We start from the raw sequence: 22,838 nt of genomic DNA, 5'->3' as shown, positions 1-22,838 counted from the left end.
TGAACCATAATTCATTCAATTACTCCCAGGATTGAGTGTGTTCTCTCGCTCTCTGGCACCCAGTCTCTTCTCTAGGCTGAAGACAAAGGGTGGCCGTGACATTTTCAGCCAGGGCTCCTTGACCATGTCTGGAAATACCTGCCTGAATCTCAGGCTTGATAAATCAGTATTCATCAAATTTGTATTGAACATTATCATTTTTTAAATTGATTTTGATGTTGATGTTTGATTCTTCTCTTATGTTTTGTCCCTGCACTGTATGTTGTAAACATGTTATATTTTGTGTGTTTTAAATAGTCATTAACTATTTATGTATGTATGTATGTGTTAATTTATTTATCTTTGTCCTTTTCTCAACATTTTCTCTCATAAAAGGATGGGGCGTAGCATAGATCCCTGGGGGACTCCAGTCAACAAGATTTAAGTGTTTAAAATCCTTGATTTTAACATTTTGCCGATTCTGCTCCATGTGCAGGTGGCATCTTTGAGACGCGGGAGAGCGAGTTGGTGAGTATGGATGAGTTGGCCTTCAAGTTTGCCGTTACCAGCATAAACCGGAACCGGACCCTGATGCCCAACACAACCCTCACCTACGACATTCAGAGAATCAACCTCTTTGATGGCTTTGAGGCGTCCAGGAGAGGTGAGTTCAGAGTTCAGAACACATCATTCTTTAACCACATGAACTGTAGCACCCTGTTTCCGGGCATGTCATATATAGGCAAGCATTCTGTGAAAATTCCGGCCCATCTACAAGCTCACACAGAAAGTCCAGACTTCTGAGATCGGACATCGCACAAGATATTTAGGCCTAGTGTAGATGAAAAAAAAGTAGGGGGCCAAGGATAGACCCCTGTCAAGGAAGTGTATAGGGTTTAAGTGATTAACATTACTGTACAGCCTGTTGTGACTGAGTTGTTTGATGTGCAAGTCAGACTCCAGTCTAAAGTCTGAAAGAGCCTCTGTTAATGAAGTATGAAAAAATAATTACGTGGTTACTCTCCCCTTACTAACCAATTTACACACAACTTCGCACAGCTAACGTTTCATGAAATGAGGCCCGCTGTCTTCTTTGCGCTCTGCTCCGACAGTGTGTGACCAGCTGGCGCTAGGCGTTGCGGCCGTGTTCGGCCCGTCACACAGCTCCTCGGTCAGTGCTGTCCAGTCCATCTGCAACGCCCTGGAGGTCCCCCATATCCAGACCCGCTGGAAACATCCCTCTGTTGACAACAAGGACACGTTCTTCATCAATCTGCACCCGGAGTACACCGCTATCGCCAGGGCCATACTGGACATAGTGACCTTCTTTAAATGGAAGAAGCTTACTGTGGTTTATGAGGACAGTGCAGGTATGTTAGTATTGTTGTACCGTGTGTGTGTGTGTGTGTGTGTGTGTGTGTGTGTGTGTGTGTGTGTGTGTGTGTGTGTGTGTGTGTGTGTGTGTGTGTGTGTGTGTGTGTGTGTGTGTGTGTGTGTGTGTGTGTGTGTGTGTGTGTGTGTGTGTGTGTGTGTGTGTGGAAGGGGGCTTGGCAGGTGGGTGGTGAGAGAAAGACGAGAATAGAGAGACAGAATGAGAGCAAGAGAGAAAGAGCACAGGTGTGTGTTCTGTATGTGTTTCTGTGTGCACATGTCTGAGTATGTTCTGTAAAGCACACGGCTCAACTCAACCCAACACAACGTTTATTTATAGAGCTCATTTAACATGACCAAGGTCAACCAAAGTGCTATAAAGGTTAAAACGAAACAAAGCAGTAGGATATAATGCACGCAAGAAAGAAAAAAATAAACATTAGACAGCAGTATGGGGGAAAAACAAAGGGTGCAAAGCTCAACTGTCACTGAAGGCCAGGAGAAATAAATGTGTCTTTAATAAAGATTTAAAAACATCTATGGACTGGCCAGCTCTAATAGGGAGAGGCAAGCTGTTCCAGAGCCTGGGGAACACGGCTGATGGTGTGTGTGTGTGTGTGTGTGTGTGTGTGTGTGTGTGTGTGTGTGTGTGTGTGTGTGTGTGTGTGTGTGTGTGTGTGTGTGTGTGTGTGTGTGTGTGTGTGTGTGTGTGTGTGTGTGTGTGTGTGTGTGTGTGTGTGTGTGTGTGTGTGTGTGTGTGTGTGTGTGTGTGTGTGTGTGTGCGTGCGCATATGTGTGTGTGAGAGAGTTTGTGTTTCAAACATTTTAGAGAGCAAGAACATTTTTAGCTCCCGATTAATGTCTGCAACAGCAATTTATTTCACACCCCATGTGGATTTACTCCAGAACCATAGCATCCCTACAAACGCAAATGAGAATCTAATAAAGGCACTGAACAAGACATGAACAGTATTTGGCAGTACCGGTACCTCCATTCTTAAATGTGACTATCTGAAAACTAGGAGAAAAATTCCACCCTAGTCTATTTTTTTTTAGGATTAATCGAATTTAACAGTCTGTTTTTTCAATGGATAGAGATTATATGTGTGTGTGTGTGTGTGTGTGTGTGTGTGTGTGTGTGTGTGTGTGTGTGTGTGTGTGTGTGTGTGTGTGTGTGTGTGTGTGTGTGTGTGTGTGTGTGTGTGTGTGTGTGTGTGTGTGTGCACGCACATGTGTGGGTGTATGTGTGTGCACGCACGTGTGTGAGAGGGAGAAAGAGAGAGATAGGGAGACAGAAGCAGTGTGTGTGAGAGGAGAGCGATAGAGAGAGGAAGTGACAGAAATAGTGAGGCATAGACTCCGGGATTGTTTGGTATAAATCCAGTTTATAAACTTCATTATAAATCCTCAAAGTTGGGGAAAACTATTTGGCTGAAAATAAAAATAGACCTTACACAGAGGAATATATATATTTATGTGCTCTTTACATTCCCCATATTTCTTTGATGACATGTTATTTCCCTACCTTCAATCAGAGATATGCCTTTACCAGGGGCAGAGGAATATAATAATCTTTTAGGCCATTTTGGACTGGTACACAACGTGATTTGGCCAATAGTCAAGGTGACAGTTTTGTCACCCAGCAAGCTCCTAAACTAATAACTTCCATCTGTCTCCTAGAAACATCTTTGACCCTGTTGAAACGGGAATGGTAAGTAGCTATTACAACTCTGCTGAAGCCTCTTCAGTCTTAGTTCTGCTGGATCTATTCTCCACTAGTTCCTCCCTAACATTTCCGTCTAGTTTTTGTTTGTTGACTAAATTGTCAATATATTTAGTCATAGTTTTATTCATCATAGCTTAGTTTTTGTTTAGTTTTTATTTAGCTTTTGCCAGCGAAAAAAGTAGCAGACAAACAATTTTCATAATAGTTTTAGTGGACAAAATTAACACTGTTGTCAACAGTCTGATAAGAGGGGACTCTTTGGGAACTAAGGTTCTTTGTCGTTTTGTCGTGAGACACTCCCTATGGGAAACAGCGCCATCTGGCGATGTAACAGAGCTACACAATACGCTCCCGGGGCCCATTCATTGGGCTAGAGGGTATGTCACGTGACCGGCCATCCCCTCCCCTCAGCGGGAGGGTATAAAAGGCCCCGGTAGTGACGTCAACTTCCTCTTTCAGTTCCTCTGTTCGCAGATGTTAACGGCTACACGCTTATCAAACAAAAACTGAAATCATCACTTATCCACTTACTCTACTCTTCAGGACCTAAAACTTCAGAAGCCAGCTTTAGCCCAAAGCGGAGACTAGGTTAAGTTCCCCACGGGCCTTCTCGATTATCCAAAACTACTTTCTACGTTCCTTTCTCTATCTCGTGGCCTACCGGCGTTAGCCTTAGCTGTTTTTTGTTAGCCTAGCCGCTAGCTGCTTAAGCTTAGCTCTTAGGCTACCCCCCCACAGCGCTAACCCCCCTTACCGCTTAGCTAACTCCCCGTGTAGAGCTGTTAGCCTAGCCCCTTGTGCGAGCCGGCGTTAGCCCTTAGCCTAGCCTAGCCGCTAGCTGTACTAGCTCAGCCCTTGGCTACCCCCATAGTGCTAACTCCCTTTTCCAGCTTAAAGCTAACTCCCCGAATAGAGCGGTTAGCCTAGCTTTGTCGCTCCCCCTTTTCCACGATGGCTGCTCCGTTTAAGATACCCAGAGCCACCCCGTACCACCTGGGCCCTCTGCCGGCTAGACAGTGCGGCCTACCCGACTGCTCTGCCAGTATCGACGGAGACGATACACACGCTATATGCGTAGCATGCCTCGGCGTCGCACACGCCTTCTACGCGCTCTCCGACCCCGAGTCTTTCTGCGAAGCATGCGCCCGGTTCTCGGCGAGACTGCTTCGACACAGATATGGCCAGGCTACTGCCTGTGCTACTAGTTTAGGAGACACCGACGGCTCTCGCTCGGTTCCCCCGAAACCCTCCCGCATCCCAATACCGTTCTCTGCTGCGGCTAGCGGGGGAGCTCCCCGCTCGCAGCGCTCGGCGGGGACCGCGGCCCCGACCAGACCAGGCCCTTTAGCGGACAGTGCTAGCCTAGCACAGGGCCAGGGCGATTATACAGCGGCTGCCACTGTCCTCGTAGCTGGACCTCAGCTTACTCAGAATCAGGCTAGCCCCCCCCTTCCCCTCCTCACCCCTGCCGTTACACCGCCTCTACCCAGCGGCCTTCTCCAGCTGGAGGACGGGGAGCAGTCCATGGATGAGGACTTCTCCGCCGCCGACGACGAGTACGATGGTGACGACTTCGAGGAGGAGGACGGGACCGAACTCGACGAGGAGGAACTCTCATGTGCACAGCAGTCCTCCGACGTCGTCATGATGAGCCCGGTGAGAGGACACGAGGGACGGGCCGCGTCCTCCGGCACTTCCACCCCTCAGCCCCCTGTTCCAACGAGCTCTGCAGCCCTGCCTGATGGGGCCCCACCGCGCCCTAAGCTCTCTGTGTCTACCACCTTCGAGAAAGCAGTGGGCAGGTGTGGCCAGACGCTCCAGGCGGAGGAGCCCCAAGCCTCCTCCGCTACTCCAGCACTCTTCCCAGGCATGGCTGCCCAGGAGCCTCGCCGCCCCCGCTTCAGAAAGCTCCCAGTGGCCGGCGGCTTCAGAGAGGCTCTCCACTCTTCCTGGGAGACCCACTCCAGCCCCCAAAAGCTGCCCTTCGACATCGGCGTGGCGGGAGCGGAGGGACTGGGCCTCGACCTTCCCCCCATGGATTCTGTCCTTGCCACCAGCATCTCAACAAGCAGCAAGAACCGGGTCTCCCTCGCATCCAAGCCCACCTTCATCCAGAAGGAAGACAAGGACGCATCCACGGCCACGGCGAAGAATTATCACGCCTCTGCCCAGGTGGCTAAGTGTCTCAACGCCAGCACGTTCCTGCAGGGCTCCCTCAGCGCGCTGATCAAGGGCATGCTGCCGGCGCTGGGCGAGGACGCCGAGGAGATGGAACTGCTGATACAGCTCATCATTCAGCTGAACCAGCACGCCACCAACTGGACCGGGCGGTCCATGGCCCTCGCCGCTCTGCAGGAGCGAACCAGATGGCTGGACATCGTCCATTTCCCAGGTGAGCAGGGCCAAGAGGCCAGGAAACAACTGCTGGCTCTCACCCTGGTCCCTGAGAACCTTTTCAAGGAGGGGATCAAGTATCTAAAAACCTCCACAGACGAGAGGAAAGCGACTCTGGAGGCAGCATCTGACGTCTTCGAGCCGCGCGCCTCCACCTCCTCCAGCACGAGCAGCCGAGGAGGACGACCTGCTAACAGGGGAGGGCGCTCCTCCTCTCGCCAGTCCAGACCGAGACGCACACACGATGCACCCGCATCGGGCAGCTCCAGGAACAGCTCCAGGGAAAGGGTCCACGACACGGCCGGTCCTCGGCCCCGTCCCTCTCGCCCCACTTCTGCCACTTCTGCCACTCGGGCCCCTCGTCGCGGTCCCTCCCGCCCTCGTCGTGGGAAGGAGTTTTGACATTTGCCCCTTTGTTCCTCCCGTGGCGAGGCAGACACTAGAGGACACACAGCACTGCCAGCCGCTCCACCCAGGGCTGCTCGGTCAGCCTGGACTTTCGCGGACCCCCCCGTTACCGTTGGGGAAGAGACAGGGACCTTGTTTATTTCTAGAGGACAGAGTCATGGACCATTCCTCCACAGCCAAACAGAGCAAAATGTCGCACATTTCTGTCAGGTCTGTAAAAGAGAAATACCCTGTAATTGTGGCAATAAATGCGCTGAAAAGTACAAAACCTTGTCTTATTCCACCTCTGCCTGTGTACCAACGAGAACGAGGACCGTCCACGTGGCGGCCCCCCGTTCTCGGAGGTCTCCCTATGAGCCCACAGCATTCGAGAAACCCGGCTCGCGGTTTCCCGAATGCGTGTGGGACAGAAACACTGCATGTACTGACTCCATTGAAGGTAATGTTAAATCCAGTTGTAAAATCAATTGTAAAAGCAGTTCCACTCCTGTCCGCCAGAGGGCGCCTTTGCACCTTGGTACAGGGGTCACGCCCGTTTTTACAGCCGATTCCGCCATCTTGGAGAGGGCGCCAAAACGCTTCTGCGTCGCGGGGCCCTCCCAAGATGGCCGAACGGAAGGTAAACAAGTTACACACTTCCGTTTCCGACCGGAGACGGACGTCGAGCGTCCCCCACCGGATGTTGAAGTCGGGGAGGTACCGCGTGCTGTCTCACGTGACCTCCCCGGATCCAACTGTTTCCGTTTCCGACCGGAGACGGACAAGGGGATTCTCCGACCGGATACCAATGTTGGGGAGGCACCGCGTGCGGGGTCACGTGACTTTCCCGAATCCTTCTGTCAATCAGGTAACACCCGTACTGCCTCTATCGAGCGTCACATGCTTGGCAACGCCAGAGCGTGCGAGCACGTCACTGGTCTCCATGGCAACGGGCAGACAGCCGGTGGAGCGAGCAGTTTCATTCATTCGCCTCAATCCACTAGCTCGCTGTCTAGCGAAATGGAAAGCTTGCGACCCGTCTCATTGGGTGCTTCGCACCATACAGAAGGGTTACAAATTACAGTTCAGCACAAAACCCCCGATGTCAGACAAAGTGATTTTCTCCAGCGCGACAGGCGCTGCGGCGGCCACGTTAAGAGAGGAGGTTCTCTCTCTCCTAAACAAGGGCGCCATAAGAGAGTTGTCCCCAGATCAGAAACGCCTGGGTTTTTACTCGAAATATTTTCTGGTCAAGAAAAAGGGGGGGGGTGTACGTCCCATATTGGACCTGAGAGGTCTAAACAGATTCCTAACGAAATTCAAGTTTCGCATGCTGACGAACGAGACGCTTTTACGCACGGTGCGCGAGGGCGACTGGTGGACCAGCATAGACTTGAAGGATGCGTATTTTCACATTCCCATCTACCCACCACACAGAAAATTTCTGCGCTTCGGGTTCGAGGGGCGAGTATACGAGTACACGGTTCTCCCGTTCGGGATGTCCCTGAGCCCCCGTGTTTTCGTGAAGTGCACCCAGGCGGCTATAGCCCCCCTGAGGAGACAGGGAATACGCATGTCGACGTACATCGACGATTGGCTCCTGGCGGGAGACTCCAGCCAGGAGGTGGCGCGTCACACGGAGATGACCATCTCACATCTGACGTCACTGGGTTTCAACGTGAATTTTCAGAAAAGCGTGTTGGTCCCATGCCAACAAACCTCTTTCATAGGGATTGCTTTGGACTCGAACACGATGGTGGCACGCCTATCCAAGGAGAGGATAGACAGTTTCCTAGCCTGTGTGAGGTCTTTTCAAGTAGGAAAGAAAGTCACGTACAGGCTGTGTTTGCAGGCGGCGGGTCTCATGGCCTCGGCCATACACTTAATCCGCCTGGGCAGACTGTTCATGAGACCTTTTCAGCGGTGGGTGCGGGACCTCCGCATTCCACCTACCATGGGGTCTCGACATGTTCTAGTGTCTCCACGTTGCATGGAGGCACTCGAACCCTGGTCACAAGCACCTTTTCTGTCAGAAGGTGTCAGACTAGGTGCGGTACTCTCGAGGAGAGTGGTCACGACAGACGCCAGTTTGACCGGCTGGGGCGCAGTCCACGAGGGTCGCGCAGCCAGGGGAGTGTGGGGCCCCGATCTACGGTTGGCCCACATAAACTACCTGGAGCTGAGGGCGGTGTTTCTCGCACTGAAACAGTTCGAGGCGCACATCAGCGGTTGCCATGTCTTGGTGAGGACGGACAATACCACGACCATGGCCTACATCAACAAACAGGGAGGCTTAGGCTCCCGTGTGTTGGACGACCTGGCCCGAGAACTGACGATGTGGTGCGACTCCCGCCTACTATCGGTCCGGGCGGTCCACGTCCCGGGCCTCCTGAACGGCGGAGCGGACCTACTGTCCAGGGGCAAACTTTATTATTCGGAGTGGTCACTCAACCCGAAAACAGTGCGCCAGATCTGGTCCAGGTTCGGTCGACCCCAGGTCGACTTGTTTGCCTCAGCAGGGAACGCGAAGTGCTCTCGCTTTTTCTCGATGAAGGCAACGGATCTCTCGTTGGGGCTGGACGCGATGGCTCACAGGTGGCCGAGGGAACTGCTATATGCATTCCCGCCGCTGGAGCTGATCCGCCCAACGTTGGAGAGAGTCAGGCTCCAGGGCCTGACTGTACTGCTGGTTGCTCCGGGTTGGGGCGTGTGGAGGTCGGAGATAACTCCTCTGCTCTACGCCAAACCCTGGTCCCTCCCTCCGATAACGGACCTGCTGACGCAGGTGGGGACCGAGATCAACCACCCCAGCCCCCGGGACCTAGACCTGTGGGTCTGGCCCGTGAGAGGGCCAATCTAGATGCTTGTGGCCTGCCCCCTGATGTGATAGCTACTATTCAGGGGGCTAGGGCCGGATCCACTCAGGCTGCTTATGACGTAAAATGGAATATTTTTGTGTCATGGTGCCAGGAACAGTCGCCGGCGGTGGTGGCTTTTCGGGCGCCAGTTCGTAGCATTCTGATTTTCCTGCAGAGCAGGTTGAATCAGGGCTTGACTTTCTCGACGGTCAAGGTCTACTTAGGGGCCATCTCCGCTTGCCACGACGGGTTCGATGGCGGAACGGTTGGCAAGCATCACCTGGTGCGACGGTTCATGGGCGGTGCCAGACGGGCCAGGCCGACCAACAGGCCTCTGTTTCCGGCCTGGGATCTGGCAGCAGTGCTTAATGCACTCTGCCTTCCTCCCTTTGAACCCCTTGAGACTGTGAGCCTCGAGGTGTTGAGTTTGAAAACTATCCTCTTGGTGGCCCTGACTACGGCCAAGAGGGTCAGTGACCTGCAGGCACTCTCGGTGAGTTCGGAGTGCTTGAGGTTCTCTGGGGATGGCAGACGGGTTCTGCTGAAACCAAACTTGGCGTTTGTTACCAAGACCGGGGTGGTTGCACCGGCCCCGGTCGAGTTGGTTGCTTTTCACCCACCTCCTTTCGCTTCGGCGGAGGAGGAACGGTTGCACTGTCTCTGTCCAGTGAGGGCGTTGAAACTCTACTGTCAGAAGACGGCGCCTAGTAGGAAGTCAACACAGTTGTTTGTCTCCTACGGCCGGGGTAACCAGCGGAAGGCGGTTGCCAAGCCAACGCTGTCCAGATGGATCGTTGCGGCCATAAGGCTCGCCTATACTAGTAGTGGGGCCCCAGTACCGGTTGGACTGAGGGCACACTCGACTAGGGGAGTGGCTACCTCCTGGGCCCTCTCTAGAGGGGCTTCGGTCCAGGAGATTTGCGCGGCTGCTAATTGGTCGTCTACTTCGACTTTTGCAGCTTTCTACAGCCTGGACGTGGCGGCCTCCTCAGTGGCGCACGCAGTCCTGGGTGTGGCAGCCTCATCTACTTGAGGTGCCTTTCTCCTCCTGATGTGATCCCGTGGGGCTAACGATCTGTTGAGTCTCTGGGAGCAGGGGGGCCCTGTTCCCTTATTAATTGGTTGGTAGGTGACGGACCTTGTCCTCTATTAGCTGAATAAGGCAGACTTCGGTCTGTCAGGGTCTCTTTTATCTCATCCCTTGTGCCGTGTCCAGGTCCGGTGGACCTGGACGTCCCTGTGACAGGGGCCCGCCATGTGTGGGTCCCTGAGTCAGTAGGGGCCCGTGCGGTTTTTCCTGGGGATACATTTTATTGAACGCTTCCGGGGGGTTTATAGATCCCATAGGGAGTGTCTCACGACAAAACGACAAAGAACTAGAGGTTACGTAGGTAACCCCGGTTCTTTTAGTTTAGGAGTGAGACACTCCCCAAACACCCCTTTGTTTCGCCACTGCGAACAGAGGACCTGTGTGAAAGAGGAAGTTGACGTCACTACCGGGGCCTTTTATACCCTCCCGCTGAGGGGAGGGGATGGCCGGTCACGTGACATACCCTCTAGCCCAATGAATGGGCCCCGGGAGCGTATTGTGTAGCTCTGTTACATCGCCAGATGGCGCTGTTTCCCATAGGGAGTGTCTCACTCCTAAACTAAAAGAACCGGGGTTACCTACGTAACCTCTAGTTCACTTATTCCTAATTTATGCTCCAGTTGTACACCGGTGACCCACGCCCACGACCCACGGTGCGAGTAATAGGCGAAAACGTGAAGTGGGCTGTTATAGCGCCACCATGAGGCAGATTTGAAAAATTTGGGGTGAAGGTTCTTCCTTGGCCTACTTGGGCGTGCAAAGTTTCACGGCAATCGGACGTTACATTCATGATTTGTGGCATTTTGTGCAGACTTAGAAAGCCAATCGTAGCCAATCACAATGTAATCTTAAAAATCTGACAGATAGCTCTTGACCACATGACCACAGAGATAATATGTACAGCTTTGTGTGAGTACTAGACAAAATCTGTAGAAGTAGTAACAAAAAGTGTGTTTTGAAGAAAGTGCAAAATGGCGAAAATCTTGTCAGTCAGAAATGTGGCCCACATGGATAGTTGCATCATTATCCAAGGAACTTAGGCGAATGGTTTGACTGTATGTCCTATGGTTCACGAGTTACAGGCCAAAATGTGAAGGGCCCTCTGATAGCGCCACCATGAGGCCGATTAAACAATTTGGGGCAGAGGTTCTTCTTTGGCCTACTGGGAGTGTGCCTGAAAAAGGTTCACGCCAATCAGTCCAACGGTGCCGGAGATTAGCTGAATACAGACACACATATGGAGACACATGGACACACACGGACGGACATGAGCAAAAACATAGTCTCCGGTTTTGCGGAGACAATTATGCCTACTACTATTATGCCAGCACTTGATATATCTCTGACAAAAAGTGCTAGATGTCCCAATGCTTCCTCCAGCTAAACGTCTTCCTCCAGCTAAACAATACTCCTTTTTGGCCCCCGAAATTCCACCCTCCACCCTTCCAGTCATATCTCGGAAGCTTGTCCAAAAAACTTTAATCATGTGGCCCATAATCTGGAGATGAATTATTTTTACTCCAACCTCTAGGGTTGTACAATCCTCTTCTTCCAGTTGAGAAACATTGCCTTCTTATCTTTTGCAGACCTTGAAAAGGTCATTCATGCTTTTATTTAATCACGCTTGGACTACTGTAACTCCCTGTACTCTGGGTTCAGTAAAACAAAAATCCAGCTTCAACTGGTGCAAAACTCAGCTACTAGATTATTAACCAATTCTAAGAAACTCATCCATATTACACCCATCCTGGCTTCTCTCTACTGGCTGCCGGTGAGTTTCGGAATTGATTTTAAGTTTTAACTTTTAAAGCCTTGCAAGGCCAGGTTCCTAGTTACATTTTAGATATGCTGGTACCATATGACCTGGACTCCTCAGATCCTCACATAGGGCCATTTTGCTTGTTCCTAAACCTCGCCTCATCACCAGGGGTGATTGGGCTTTTGCGGCCTGGACACCTAGGCTTTGGACTGCCCTACCTGAGGATCTATGGCCAACAAAATCTGTGTAATCCTTTAAATCCTTTAAATCACTTATAGGCCTTTTAGTCTAGGCCTTTTTTGCAGTGTGTATTGTCTTTTCGTAAGCAATTCGTATCCCTGTTTCGAAAAGCACTTTATAAATGAAATTTATAATTTCTTGAAGAGAGTATTGAATCTAACTCCTTCTGGGAGGAGTGGAACTGCTAAGTCTAGTCAGTCTTAACCCGAGGAGCAGTTCATTAAGGATGGAGACATATGGATTGACCATTTTTACACTTTATTTGGGCCAACAGCACAAGGGACTGAGATAGAAACCCAACAAATACTTGAAAAACTACAAAATATGGAATTGATAATCAAACGAAAACCTCTGTTTCCCCATTACTTTGAACAATTTACACATAATGGAGTGATAGAGTAATAACAGATGCACAATCCAAATTGGAAACAAAAGAACAAATTACTTCAAAAAGTACCGCAGGGTGAAACAGGGCTGCAATATGAGCCCAACCCTCTTCAGCGTACATAAAGGTATGAATACATTTGCAGAAATGCCCCGAGTGTGACTCTGCAGGCCACAGAGGTTAATTGTCTGATGTTTGCTGATGATGACCCGGTTCTCCTGTCTCCCTCCAGAGAGTGTTTACTGTACATCACAGCCTGCACATCCTCCACAAGTTCAGCCAAACATGGGCACTAAATTTCATTTAGAAAAAGATTAAAATGTTGACATTCCAAAGATGACCCAATTCTCAGAACAATGCAGTCACATTAGGAAACACACACACATTGAACATACAAAACATTATATATTTAGGCTTGATTATGAATTCCACTTTACATTTTGACATGACTGTTAATGAGCTGAATGAGAAGGCACAAAAGGCTTTTTACGGAATCCAAACAAAAAATTCAATTGACATAACCTGATATAAATTCTGAACTCAGTAGACCCAATAGTATTATATTTTTGTGTGAAACAGAAGTGAAGCATACAATTCTACAAACACCTCCATTCAAGTAACTCTCAATCCTTCTACTGCAAGACCCTTACAGTGCCAAGAGTTGAACAAGAGTTGAACAAAGATGCCAGCTGGTTCTGAAACTCGTCCCCAACACACACACCAGGCCTTCAGGACAGATGGCAATCAATCTGGCCAAACCCAAATTATCTCAAAACAAAAGGAAAATATTGGAACAAAACAACCAAATCACAAAGTACATAAAAAAATTACTAAGAGTACACAGTGGAAGTGGAAGAATACCTGACCGCCATGAAGATCGTTGACCATGTTCAGACTTAGTGGACACAGTACGGACATAGAAATAGGCTGTCACAGGCGGAACTGGCTACCCAGATATAGGTCAGGTTGTGTTGGCATTGTCATTACAGAGATGATGAGACAGAACCTCATTCATTGTATTGTGAGAAATATAAGAAGTTTTGAGAGAAAAAAAGTAAAAGTAAACAACTGAAAAGGTGCGTTCTGTGGTGCATAAATCTCTACCAGGAGGCATTTCTTGCCTTGTCTGGGGCATGTTGATCTTGGATGAGTCTGGAGCCTTGGCTTGTGGCAGAGGGACAGGAGCATTGTAACTGGCTAGTAGATCCCATAAGCTTGTGCCCGATTCGATAGTTGTGGTCCATCTTGAAGGTGGCATTTTTGTGGAAAAACTTCATAAAACAATTCTGCTTTTTCCTCATGTGGTGATATGGGCTGTATTGTTATGTATGATAACAAGGATATCAGAGATATAGCAGCTCTCCCAGAGAGGGAATTAAGCCTCCACCAACTCTTGCTGGTTAGAGCTCGTTCCTTGGTGACTTTGGTGTTGTAATACCTTCTAGCTTGCTTCATGGCCTGGTTGAATGTGTCCTTGGCAAACATCTGGTTGTCGGTGGTGGTGGTGTTTTATTTATTTATTTTTTATAGATTTTTTAACAAAAATGAAACACATACAGCTCAGGTCCTTAGATACATTATTTGAATTTTCACATAATTTGGTCCGTAGGGGTATAAACAGCATTCAGCGGAGCTATAAGTTTGCATTGAGTTGCATATATTTAGTTACGTATATGTATAGCGTTCAACAATAGTAATCATCAGAGTTTTAGAGCAGTAGACAAATTATAATATATAACTTAAACATGACAGTGACAATGACAACCAGTTGTCTTCCACCTTAAGCTTTATGGCCAACAAGTTACTGTAAGTGGTTTCTCCCAGATTCTAGAGAACAGATGAGCTCTCTCATTAATACGGTATCTCAATTTCTCTAGAGTGGCAGTATCGGATATCAAAGATTTCCACAACTGAATAGACGGAGATTCATCTCCAACCCACTTTGTCATTATTGCTTTCCTAGCTAACAACGAAATAATGTAACTATTTCTTTATGCGCCTTAAAATAATCTGGGATACTTCCTACAGTAATAAGCATACAGGGGGCTAATTCCTTTGCATATTGCCTTCCAGAATAGTTGAATTTGTATGCACTCCCATAGACAGTGAATTCTAGTTCCAACTGTTGTTTTACATTTAGGGCAATTTGGGGAGACTGCTGTATATTTACTGTACATATATGGGGATATGTACGGTACTCATTATGTCCGATATTATATTTCATCTCCCTGTGTCTGTTACATATTGAAATTCTGGAAGGCAACAGCAGAATTATTTCCCATGTTGTATTGTCTATTGTCACATTAAGTGTTGTACTCCAAAGTGCTCTCAAATGGGAAAGTCTATTCTGATTCAGTTCTTGCAGCTCTTTGATGCAAAATGTTCATGTTTCTGTTGGTCCATAGAAAATCTTTCTAGTGGATACGAATCAACTGGTACATTAAGAGTATTCATTTTCTTATTTACATAATGTCGAACTTGCAGATATTCCTAAAAATCCTTACTAGGAATATTTTCAACGAGTTTTCAACTATTCAAATGTTTTAAAGTTCTCATTATCGAAAAGATCATACACCCTTTTTATGCTTACTCTCTGCCATGTTTTGAGACTGGGCCCTACACCCTCAGCTGGTAGGTCTGGGTTATCCACCAAGGTTGAAAGCATATTTAAAGGGATAGTTTCTTTCAACATTTTCCTTAATTTATTGCAGTTTTAATGACATTGGTTATTAGTGGATTGTCTCTTAACTATATGCGGTAAATCACTCGATCGTTTATTTATAATACATTAATTGGAGAGAGGTTTACAGATAAATGTCTCTATTTGAAACCATGGTAATCCTACCCATAAAGAAATAATTCTAGCATGTATTGACCACACATAGTTTTCCACCTTGGGTAGACCCCATCCAGTTGTAGAGTCTCTAATTTAATTTTGGGTTTCCTGCCTGCCCATATAAAGTTTGTCATTTCTGTCATATGTCTCTAATGTCATTAGGTTTTAAAATCACAAAGGGCATAGAGCATGGATATGTTAATTTAGGAAAGATTGTCATTTTTATAATGTTAATTCTACTTAGAAAGGATATAGGGAGGTTTCTCCATCTTGTCATTCTTTCTTTGAGGTGTCTTTATCAGAGGTTTGATATTTTCATTATACAGCTGATCAACATTGGGTGTGACCTTTATCCCCAGATAATTGAACCCTGTGGGGATCCACCGGAATGCTTTTACAAAGTCTGGCTCCTCTTATCCATAACATTTTTCTAAATTAACCTTGTACCCCGATATGGTTGTACATTCTATGAGAGCTGGTACTGAATTAGTTTGGTCCGTTAAAGTCAATAGGTCCGCGTATAACAATATTTTGTGGTGTTTTTACCCTATTGTTATACCTTTAATATTTTGATTTTGTTAACCATTAGCTATTGCTAATGGTTCTATTTTTAATGATGCTGCTTCTTCCTCGAGGCTTTTCTGCACTTTTGATCAAACCATTATTTGTCCTTTGTTATGACCGTTTGCTGGGAATTCATTGTTACATGGCATCCTGGGTGATTTCAGTACTCTGGTCATATTTCTTCTCAGTCAGTACAGTACTTTGGAGAAGACATTCTGTCAGTCAGTGCATGAGATAAAGCCTGACATTTTCCATTTGCTGCCTTTATTATACTCTTATATTATACCACACTTTCGTCTTGTAAGGCTTGTCTCAGTCTGTATGCAGGAACTTGAAGCCTTACAAAATGTTCTGTGGTGGAAAAGTACTATTATTTAAAAGTTGTTTTGTGAATAGAATGTAATTTTGTCCAATCTGTATGTACGACGTGTTAATACAAATAACTTATATCATTGGGGTGGTTGTATTTGGTCTCTCTGCTCTTCTAGACATAAGATCATTTAGATTTAGATGGACACAAACTTTGACACAATCCTGTTTCTGTTTTGACATGAATTATGACCTGATGATCAAAATTGTATTTCTCCCCAGAGCAAGCAGGCTGGCTCTGGTAAAACTAAACAAAAAAATCTGCATTTGCCCAGGGGCCTGGGTTCAAATCCGGGGTAGACCAGGAAAGAGCTTATAGATTGTCTATTTTTGGATAAGAGATTTGGTGTAGACGGAAAATTCAGACTAAGCATCAAAAGACTCATAACAGCTTGTGTTCTAATTATTTTGGTTCCTTAAAGGACCATACCAGTATCATTGACTGTAGGGGTGTGCCGATACACAAATTTCACGAAACGATACGATACGATATTTGGCTCACAACTTCGATACGATTTCGATACGATACGATACGCACTTTTTTTATTATGAAAATATATGGAGGAGAAAAAAAGAAAATGCAAACAAATAATTCTGTTTTTGCATTATTCAGACATGCAAACTTGTAGCTTTTCAGCTACAATAGCCGTTTTGAATCCAAATAGTATGACACCTGACCCGAAAAAAAAACATTTTGTCACTTTTTTCACTTCGGGGCCGTTTGCATGCCTGATTATTATGATTGTAAAAAAAAAAAAAAACTGTGATTCACAGTAGGCCTATATACAGTACTTTACTGCTGACCATTTTCCAAAAGCATAACGTAGTCCCTAGAGAAAAGGTTAATTTACAAATTAAATTACAATATACTGTATACCATGCAATCATGTTTAGCCAACGTTGACTCAATTATTCTTGTACTTTTGGTAACATTGACTTTGGGAACAAATGAAAAATCTAAACATAAAGTAATTAATGGGACAATATATCAATGTTTATGTATGATATGGCTATGTGCTATTGATCCTGGTATGGTCCAGTCTTGTTCGTATATGATAGGATCTGCTACAATGTCTAAATTGTGATTCTAGGCCAATCTTTGACAGGACATTTGTCTCGCATTACACATAAAGTCTAACTTAATACTGTGGTGACTCAAACAGTTCCATGGTTTCAAATCTATCATTGGCTATAAAGTGCTGCGTCTATGACCTGCAGAAGATGGGGTGCCGCTGTGGAAATGCCACATGGTTTATAGAATATGTTTTCTTGCTTTATTTGTAAGCTACTTTATTTTATTATTATAAACTTATTTAACCATGGTTATTTAACCATAACCAAGTAAGTAAACTTACTTAAATGTCATGCACATACACATATGGAAATACACAGTGCCTCACACAGTTATACACAGATACACTTTAATCAAATAGAAACACATAGACGCAGACTCACATCCACACAAATACACGCACGCGCAGTCGCACGCACACACTCACGCACACTAATGATATATTTTATTGAGGTTTTATCTCACAATGTCCAGTCACAGGTCAGAGTAACGTCTGACGGTCTGACTCAATTCTGGTTTCGCAGTGCGTGTGTGTGTGTCTGTGAGAGAGGGAGGCTGCATGAGAGAAAGTGAGAGATGAGGTGAGAGATAGACAAAGGGAGAAATGAGCGAGTAAAAGAAAAAGTGATTGAGGGATGTAACAGGGAGACAGACAGACAGACAGACAGACAGACAGGAGGGCAATGAGGTGAATTTAGATGGAGCTGGCAGAGGCCCAGAGAAAGCACTCATTTCTTCTCTACCATCTGGGTTGGCTAGCAGAGTCAGGATTTATACCATATAGTTCACATATGGGGTGAAGGCTGGCTGTGCATTGCAAGTGTCTCTGTGTGTGAATACCATGGCTACCTAGTATGTACATTTGTCTGTATATTTCAGCATTTTAATGCTGCAGAGTGAAGTTGCAGGCAAACGTGCAGACTGTTGCTACTCTTTATCCCTGGTAACTTTCAGATCTGATGAAGGACATGCAATGGGCTTCTATATGGTCAATATGACCACAATTTTAAGTAGTGTAGACTAGCGTACAATAATGTCCTCTTAATACCTGGGGTTGGGGTTAGCGAGCATATTTATCTGCAGAACTGTGACCAAGTTGTGAAATAAACAGATGTAAGATTCCTCATGTCATATCCTACATTAACCCTATACCCAAACCCCTTCTACTCTACACTTAAAGTGTTGGTAATCTTCCAGGTCTTATGCGGATGCAGGAGCTGATCAAAGCTCCAGCTAAGCTCACACTGAAGATCAAGATACGTCAGCTGTCTCCAGGGAACCAGGATGCCCGGCCACTGCTTAAGGAGCTGAAAAAAGACAAAGAGTTTTTTGTGATCTTTGATTGCTCCTACCGCATGGCTGCTGATCTCCTCAAACAGGTCTGGAGTGGCAAGGGCTAGTCTAGGTGGTTAGAGTAACCATCCTGTATCAAGTAGACATCAGGTTTAAACCCTATTCCACAAGTCATTATTGATATACTGTAATGCGTGAAGGTACAGTAAATGCCCAAAATGTAAACACAGAGGAATCTCAATATCTTCTCCTTTTTATTGGCTTGTCTCAATGTTTAAATATTTTTTATTTGAATAAAATGAAAACGACCTGCTTTTGCACCTTGTGAATCACAGTTATTAGATAGATATTGAGAAACAAATGATTTCTTCCACTATTTGGCTTATTTTTTGTTGTTTTTATAGATGCCCAGGCCCTCTGCGCCTGGGCTGGTCAGGTGTGCATAGTGCATAGGACACCAATAGGTGAAAAAAGTGGTGTACTGTAGTTAATATGTGCATTTATCACCAATACAAATGGTTTATAATGTAGTCTTAAATACCCCTGGCCATCTGCACTTGGACTAACCGGGCATAAATGAATATAATGTGCACTCTATCACAATAAAAGGGAATATAATGTTATGTACTGTATGTATGTATCAGGTATAAAGCATCAATATGTGCATACAGGCATGTAGGTATGTAGTTAGATATAAATAAATATAAATATAATAGGCAGGTAGAAGTGCAATCTATCACCAGTGGTATTTGCATATAGAGTATACTCTGTATACAGAGAATCAACAGCAATGTGTATCAACCAATAAGTACAATCGTTCAGCGGTAATATATGCATATACGTAGCAGGAATATGTACAGATGATTAACAGTAATATGTACAGTCGAGCTACACTGAATGGCGTGAGTACTCTATACACTCTACCGGTGGTGAAGAATCGCTATTATAATCATGCTTTTAACATTCAAAGGTGGTTTTTCACTTGTTCCACAGAGCCGGCATTTTGCATTACATTATCCACGGGTCATTTGTCATTGCTTGGTTTTATGATTTGGGGCAAGGTAAATGTAAATTTCATAGTTTGAGTTCAAATGCTGCTTGGTCACTTGATCATAAAACATTAAGAAAGCGTTGACTGCATGAAATACAAATTGAGATGAAAAGCAGTGACTGTGGGGCTTTAACCAGTGCAGGTAGTTATTATACATTTGCACATAAATGAATATCCTGAAGTGCTGTGTAGTACAGGGTAACTCAGACATGCAAATGGAGTCAGAAACAGACCAGTCTAATCACGTCCATTAGTGGAGGTGTTAAAATGAGCAAGTACGGCCTACATGCATATTTTCTGAACATTGCAATTTTTGCTTTTCCTATTCACAGCTTTCATCGATGGGAATGATGACAGAATACTACCATTTCTTCTTCACAACTTTGGTGAGTAAAAAAATGTTTATCTTTGAAATATCACACTTTCATGTCTGTATTGGTAGATGTAATGATCAGTACTACTGTAAGCACCAGAGATCACTTCTGCAGAACTGGAGCAGGCAGATCTACGGTCCATGCAGAGTTTGCAGACAGTTTCACAAACCTTCTGATGTATGAGCCAGCTTGACCAATTGTAGGGGGTTCCTGCAGTACCGGAGTGCTGTTTGCTAGGACCCTAGTCATTAATGGTCATGTACGGCACTTGTTTTCCACTATTATAAAAATATATTTTAATTCCAAAAACTATCTCAGTGCAAGATTTATACTGTATGTAATGCAAAATTCACAAAACCACTCAGTCAGTGTCTGTATGGGGTTATTCATGTTTAAATACAGTTATATCCGGTCTGGGTTGTTAGGCTGCCTTGGCCGTATATTTGCCTGGGGCTTAGATCTGCCTGAGGGCAATAGAGAACTGAAGTCTGACATCAATAACCGGGGTCATGAAGATTTCTTTCCCATTAGAATCCCATAGATTTTTTTAAAAATCAAGCAATATAAGAACTGTGTTCCAAAAAAAAAAAAAAAATTAGTGGAACACTGTTCACTTATATTACACTTATATTAACACAAGTCTTATATAACACTTATATTATGGTATTTTGAATGGGAAAAACATCTTCATGATCTAGCGGCTGTACAGTAGGTTTGACCAAGCCACCACAAAGAAGTCTGGGTATTGTAGGATCAGACAACAAAGCGGCATGTTCAGAATGAGACCAAAAAGTCTTCTCAGCTTGTATCGCATATAATCAAATACATGCATTGATACTTTGCATTGATCGACAAAAATAGCTGATCTAAAAGCTCACAACGTGACAAGCTTGTATAGATCTGCTATTTTTGAATATTTTTTAAGTGAAAGTGAAATTGCTTATGTCTGTCTGTGTGTTTTATAAATATTGAACCAATGAAAAGTATTAACGAGAGCTTGTGACTAATAATAACTACACTGACTGGATCCATTGTAACACAGGTTCTTGGACAATTTTGGACATACAAGGATTCCACCCTACTGCGACTGACTATCTGTATTTAATTGCCTTGGGTTGCCTTTGATCTTGTGTTATTAGCTTACTGTTTTTTTTTCTTTTTTATTATTATCGCAACTAATTGCCCCCCTGGAGACGATCTGAGTTGTATGTAACGCAACAGCAGCACTTGAAGGCAGCGAGCATACACGCCAACAGTCTCTGTATGGACAGAACAATGGCCAAATAAATTCAAACAAATTCCTGCCAATGCTTTCTACTGCCTTGTGGCTTTCTAGTTGGCTCTTCATCTGCTACGGTTTCAGAGCAAAGCTTTTATCAAGCCATTGAAAACAAAAGTGAAATATATATAACTGTTGTTTTAGAATACAACTGACCTCTAGTAGAATACAAAGCCACTTGTCTCCCTTTACATTTTGCTCCTAAAAAGTGTGTGGGTCTCTTAATTAGAACCTTCTAGAACTAATTAATGTGCATTCAGTGCCGACAGTCTCTTTGAAGAACAGAAGGATTGTTTTGCACGTTTCATCATCGGCGCCACTATGATGAAAAGTGCAGGCAGAAAGAGTGTAGGTACTGTAGGTAGAGACCGCTACTTTCAACTACAACGGCTAATGCCGTTCCGAAAAAAGTACTCAAATTAGTTTTGATTAATGTTTTTTTGAGATGGCCTGCAGTCCAGGCGGGCAATGAGGAGGGCCAAGCTTTCCAGTGTGAGAGTGAGCCCATAGCTCCAATTCTGGTAATGGATTATCAAAAAAAGTGACCTTCCCAATCCTGCCCTCCTGTTGGTGCTGGGGAACCAAGCCTCCCTTTTGCTGCCTCCCTATGCCTCTACACCACTTTCCTTTTATGAATTCAATTAGACAAATGAAAGGAGATTATAGGTGACCTCCAATGGAGAGAACACCATTAAAAGGTGATCATGCGTCAGCTTCGCTGAACACAAAAGCATCATCTGAGGTTGTGATGACTCCATTCATGGTTTCCTCTCCCTCTCTGAACCAATAGAGTTTTCATCGTCTCTCTCTTTCTTTTGTGTAATTCCTTCTTTTATTCAAGTTAGCTTTTCTTTTCCACCCCTATTTTTATCTCATACGCTGTTTGCCTGAACCTTAGTGTCTCTCTCTCTCTCTCCCCCCTCCCTCCCTCCCTCCCTCCCATGACTTTGTGAACTCATCCTTTGTCTCCCGGTCACCGTCTCCCCCCCCTTCTGCTTAACAAAAAAAAAAACATGCCGTCATCTTCCTTCCCGTCATCACCTTCTCCCTTTTTATTCCTGAACTCTCTCTCCCTCTCTATCCGTCTTCTCATCCTACCCCAGGACCTGTTTGCTTTGGACCTGGAGCCGTACCGCTACAGTGGGGTGAACATGACAGGCTTCAGGCTGCTGAACACAGACGACCCCTGGGTAGCGTCCACCATGGACAAGTGGGCGATGGAGAGATTGCAGGGGCCCAGACATGAGAGTGGCATGACGGATGGAGTCATGACTGTTAGTACCGCTTTTCTCTCTTCCTTTTAAGTCCCACTTAACCACATAATCCACATACTTTGTTTAAATACATTTAAGTGATGTTGAACTTCTGTACAACCTTGCGTTGTATATAGTTACCAGAGCATGATATAAAAAGTAATGATTCCCTTCACTCTCATTGTATGGTGAAACGGGTACCTCTCACTTTTAGTACTTTTAGTACTGTTAGTACTTTTAGTCGTTTAGTAGTTTTTGCACTGGCAGATTCGTCTGATTTCCAGGCTAGATTTTACGCTCACATTACATTAATATCGATGACTGCATTCATTTCACTTTGCCATCGGCAGAATCAACATTGTTCTTTTTATGTCTGTTAGGAGAGTAGGACCCAGGTGCAGGTAAACAGAGGCAGAGCAAGTTCAATCAATGAATGTATTAATTAACTTTATTTTTTTGAATTAGGAGCTAAGTTTTAAAACTAAAGTGAAGCAGGTAGAGCTCAAAACCATGTAGGAAATCCAAAATAGGTCCAATAAGTCCAAAGGAGTAGGCAAT

At 45.5% G+C, this 22,838-nt stretch overlaps 1 protein-coding gene across 1 annotated transcript in view; it reads left to right on the top strand.

Moving 5' to 3' along the window:
* Positions 1 to 513: 513 nt before the first annotated feature.
* grik1a (glutamate receptor, ionotropic, kainate 1a) overlaps positions 514 to 22,838 on the top strand; it is a gene marked incomplete at its 5' end in the record, with an annotated part of 48,144 nt that continues 25,819 nt past the window's right edge. The window contains 5 exons of the mRNA XM_084073454.1: positions 514 to 643; positions 1,092 to 1,349; positions 18,228 to 18,409; positions 19,707 to 19,760; positions 22,131 to 22,305. Coding sequence (XP_083929580.1) covers positions 514 to 643; positions 1,092 to 1,349; positions 18,228 to 18,409; positions 19,707 to 19,760; positions 22,131 to 22,305 — 799 coding nt within the window. The remainder of the gene's footprint in view (positions 644 to 1,091; positions 1,350 to 18,227; positions 18,410 to 19,706; positions 19,761 to 22,130; positions 22,306 to 22,838) is intronic.

This window comes from Gymnoscopelus microlampas (genome assembly GCF_963454915.1).
Source record: "Gymnoscopelus microlampas genome assembly, chromosome: 12".
NCBI lineage: Eukaryota > Metazoa > Chordata > Actinopteri > Myctophiformes > Myctophidae > Gymnoscopelus > Gymnoscopelus microlampas.
The sequence above is the reverse complement of the archived record's forward strand: the minus strand, read 5'-3'. Positions and strand labels throughout refer to the sequence as shown.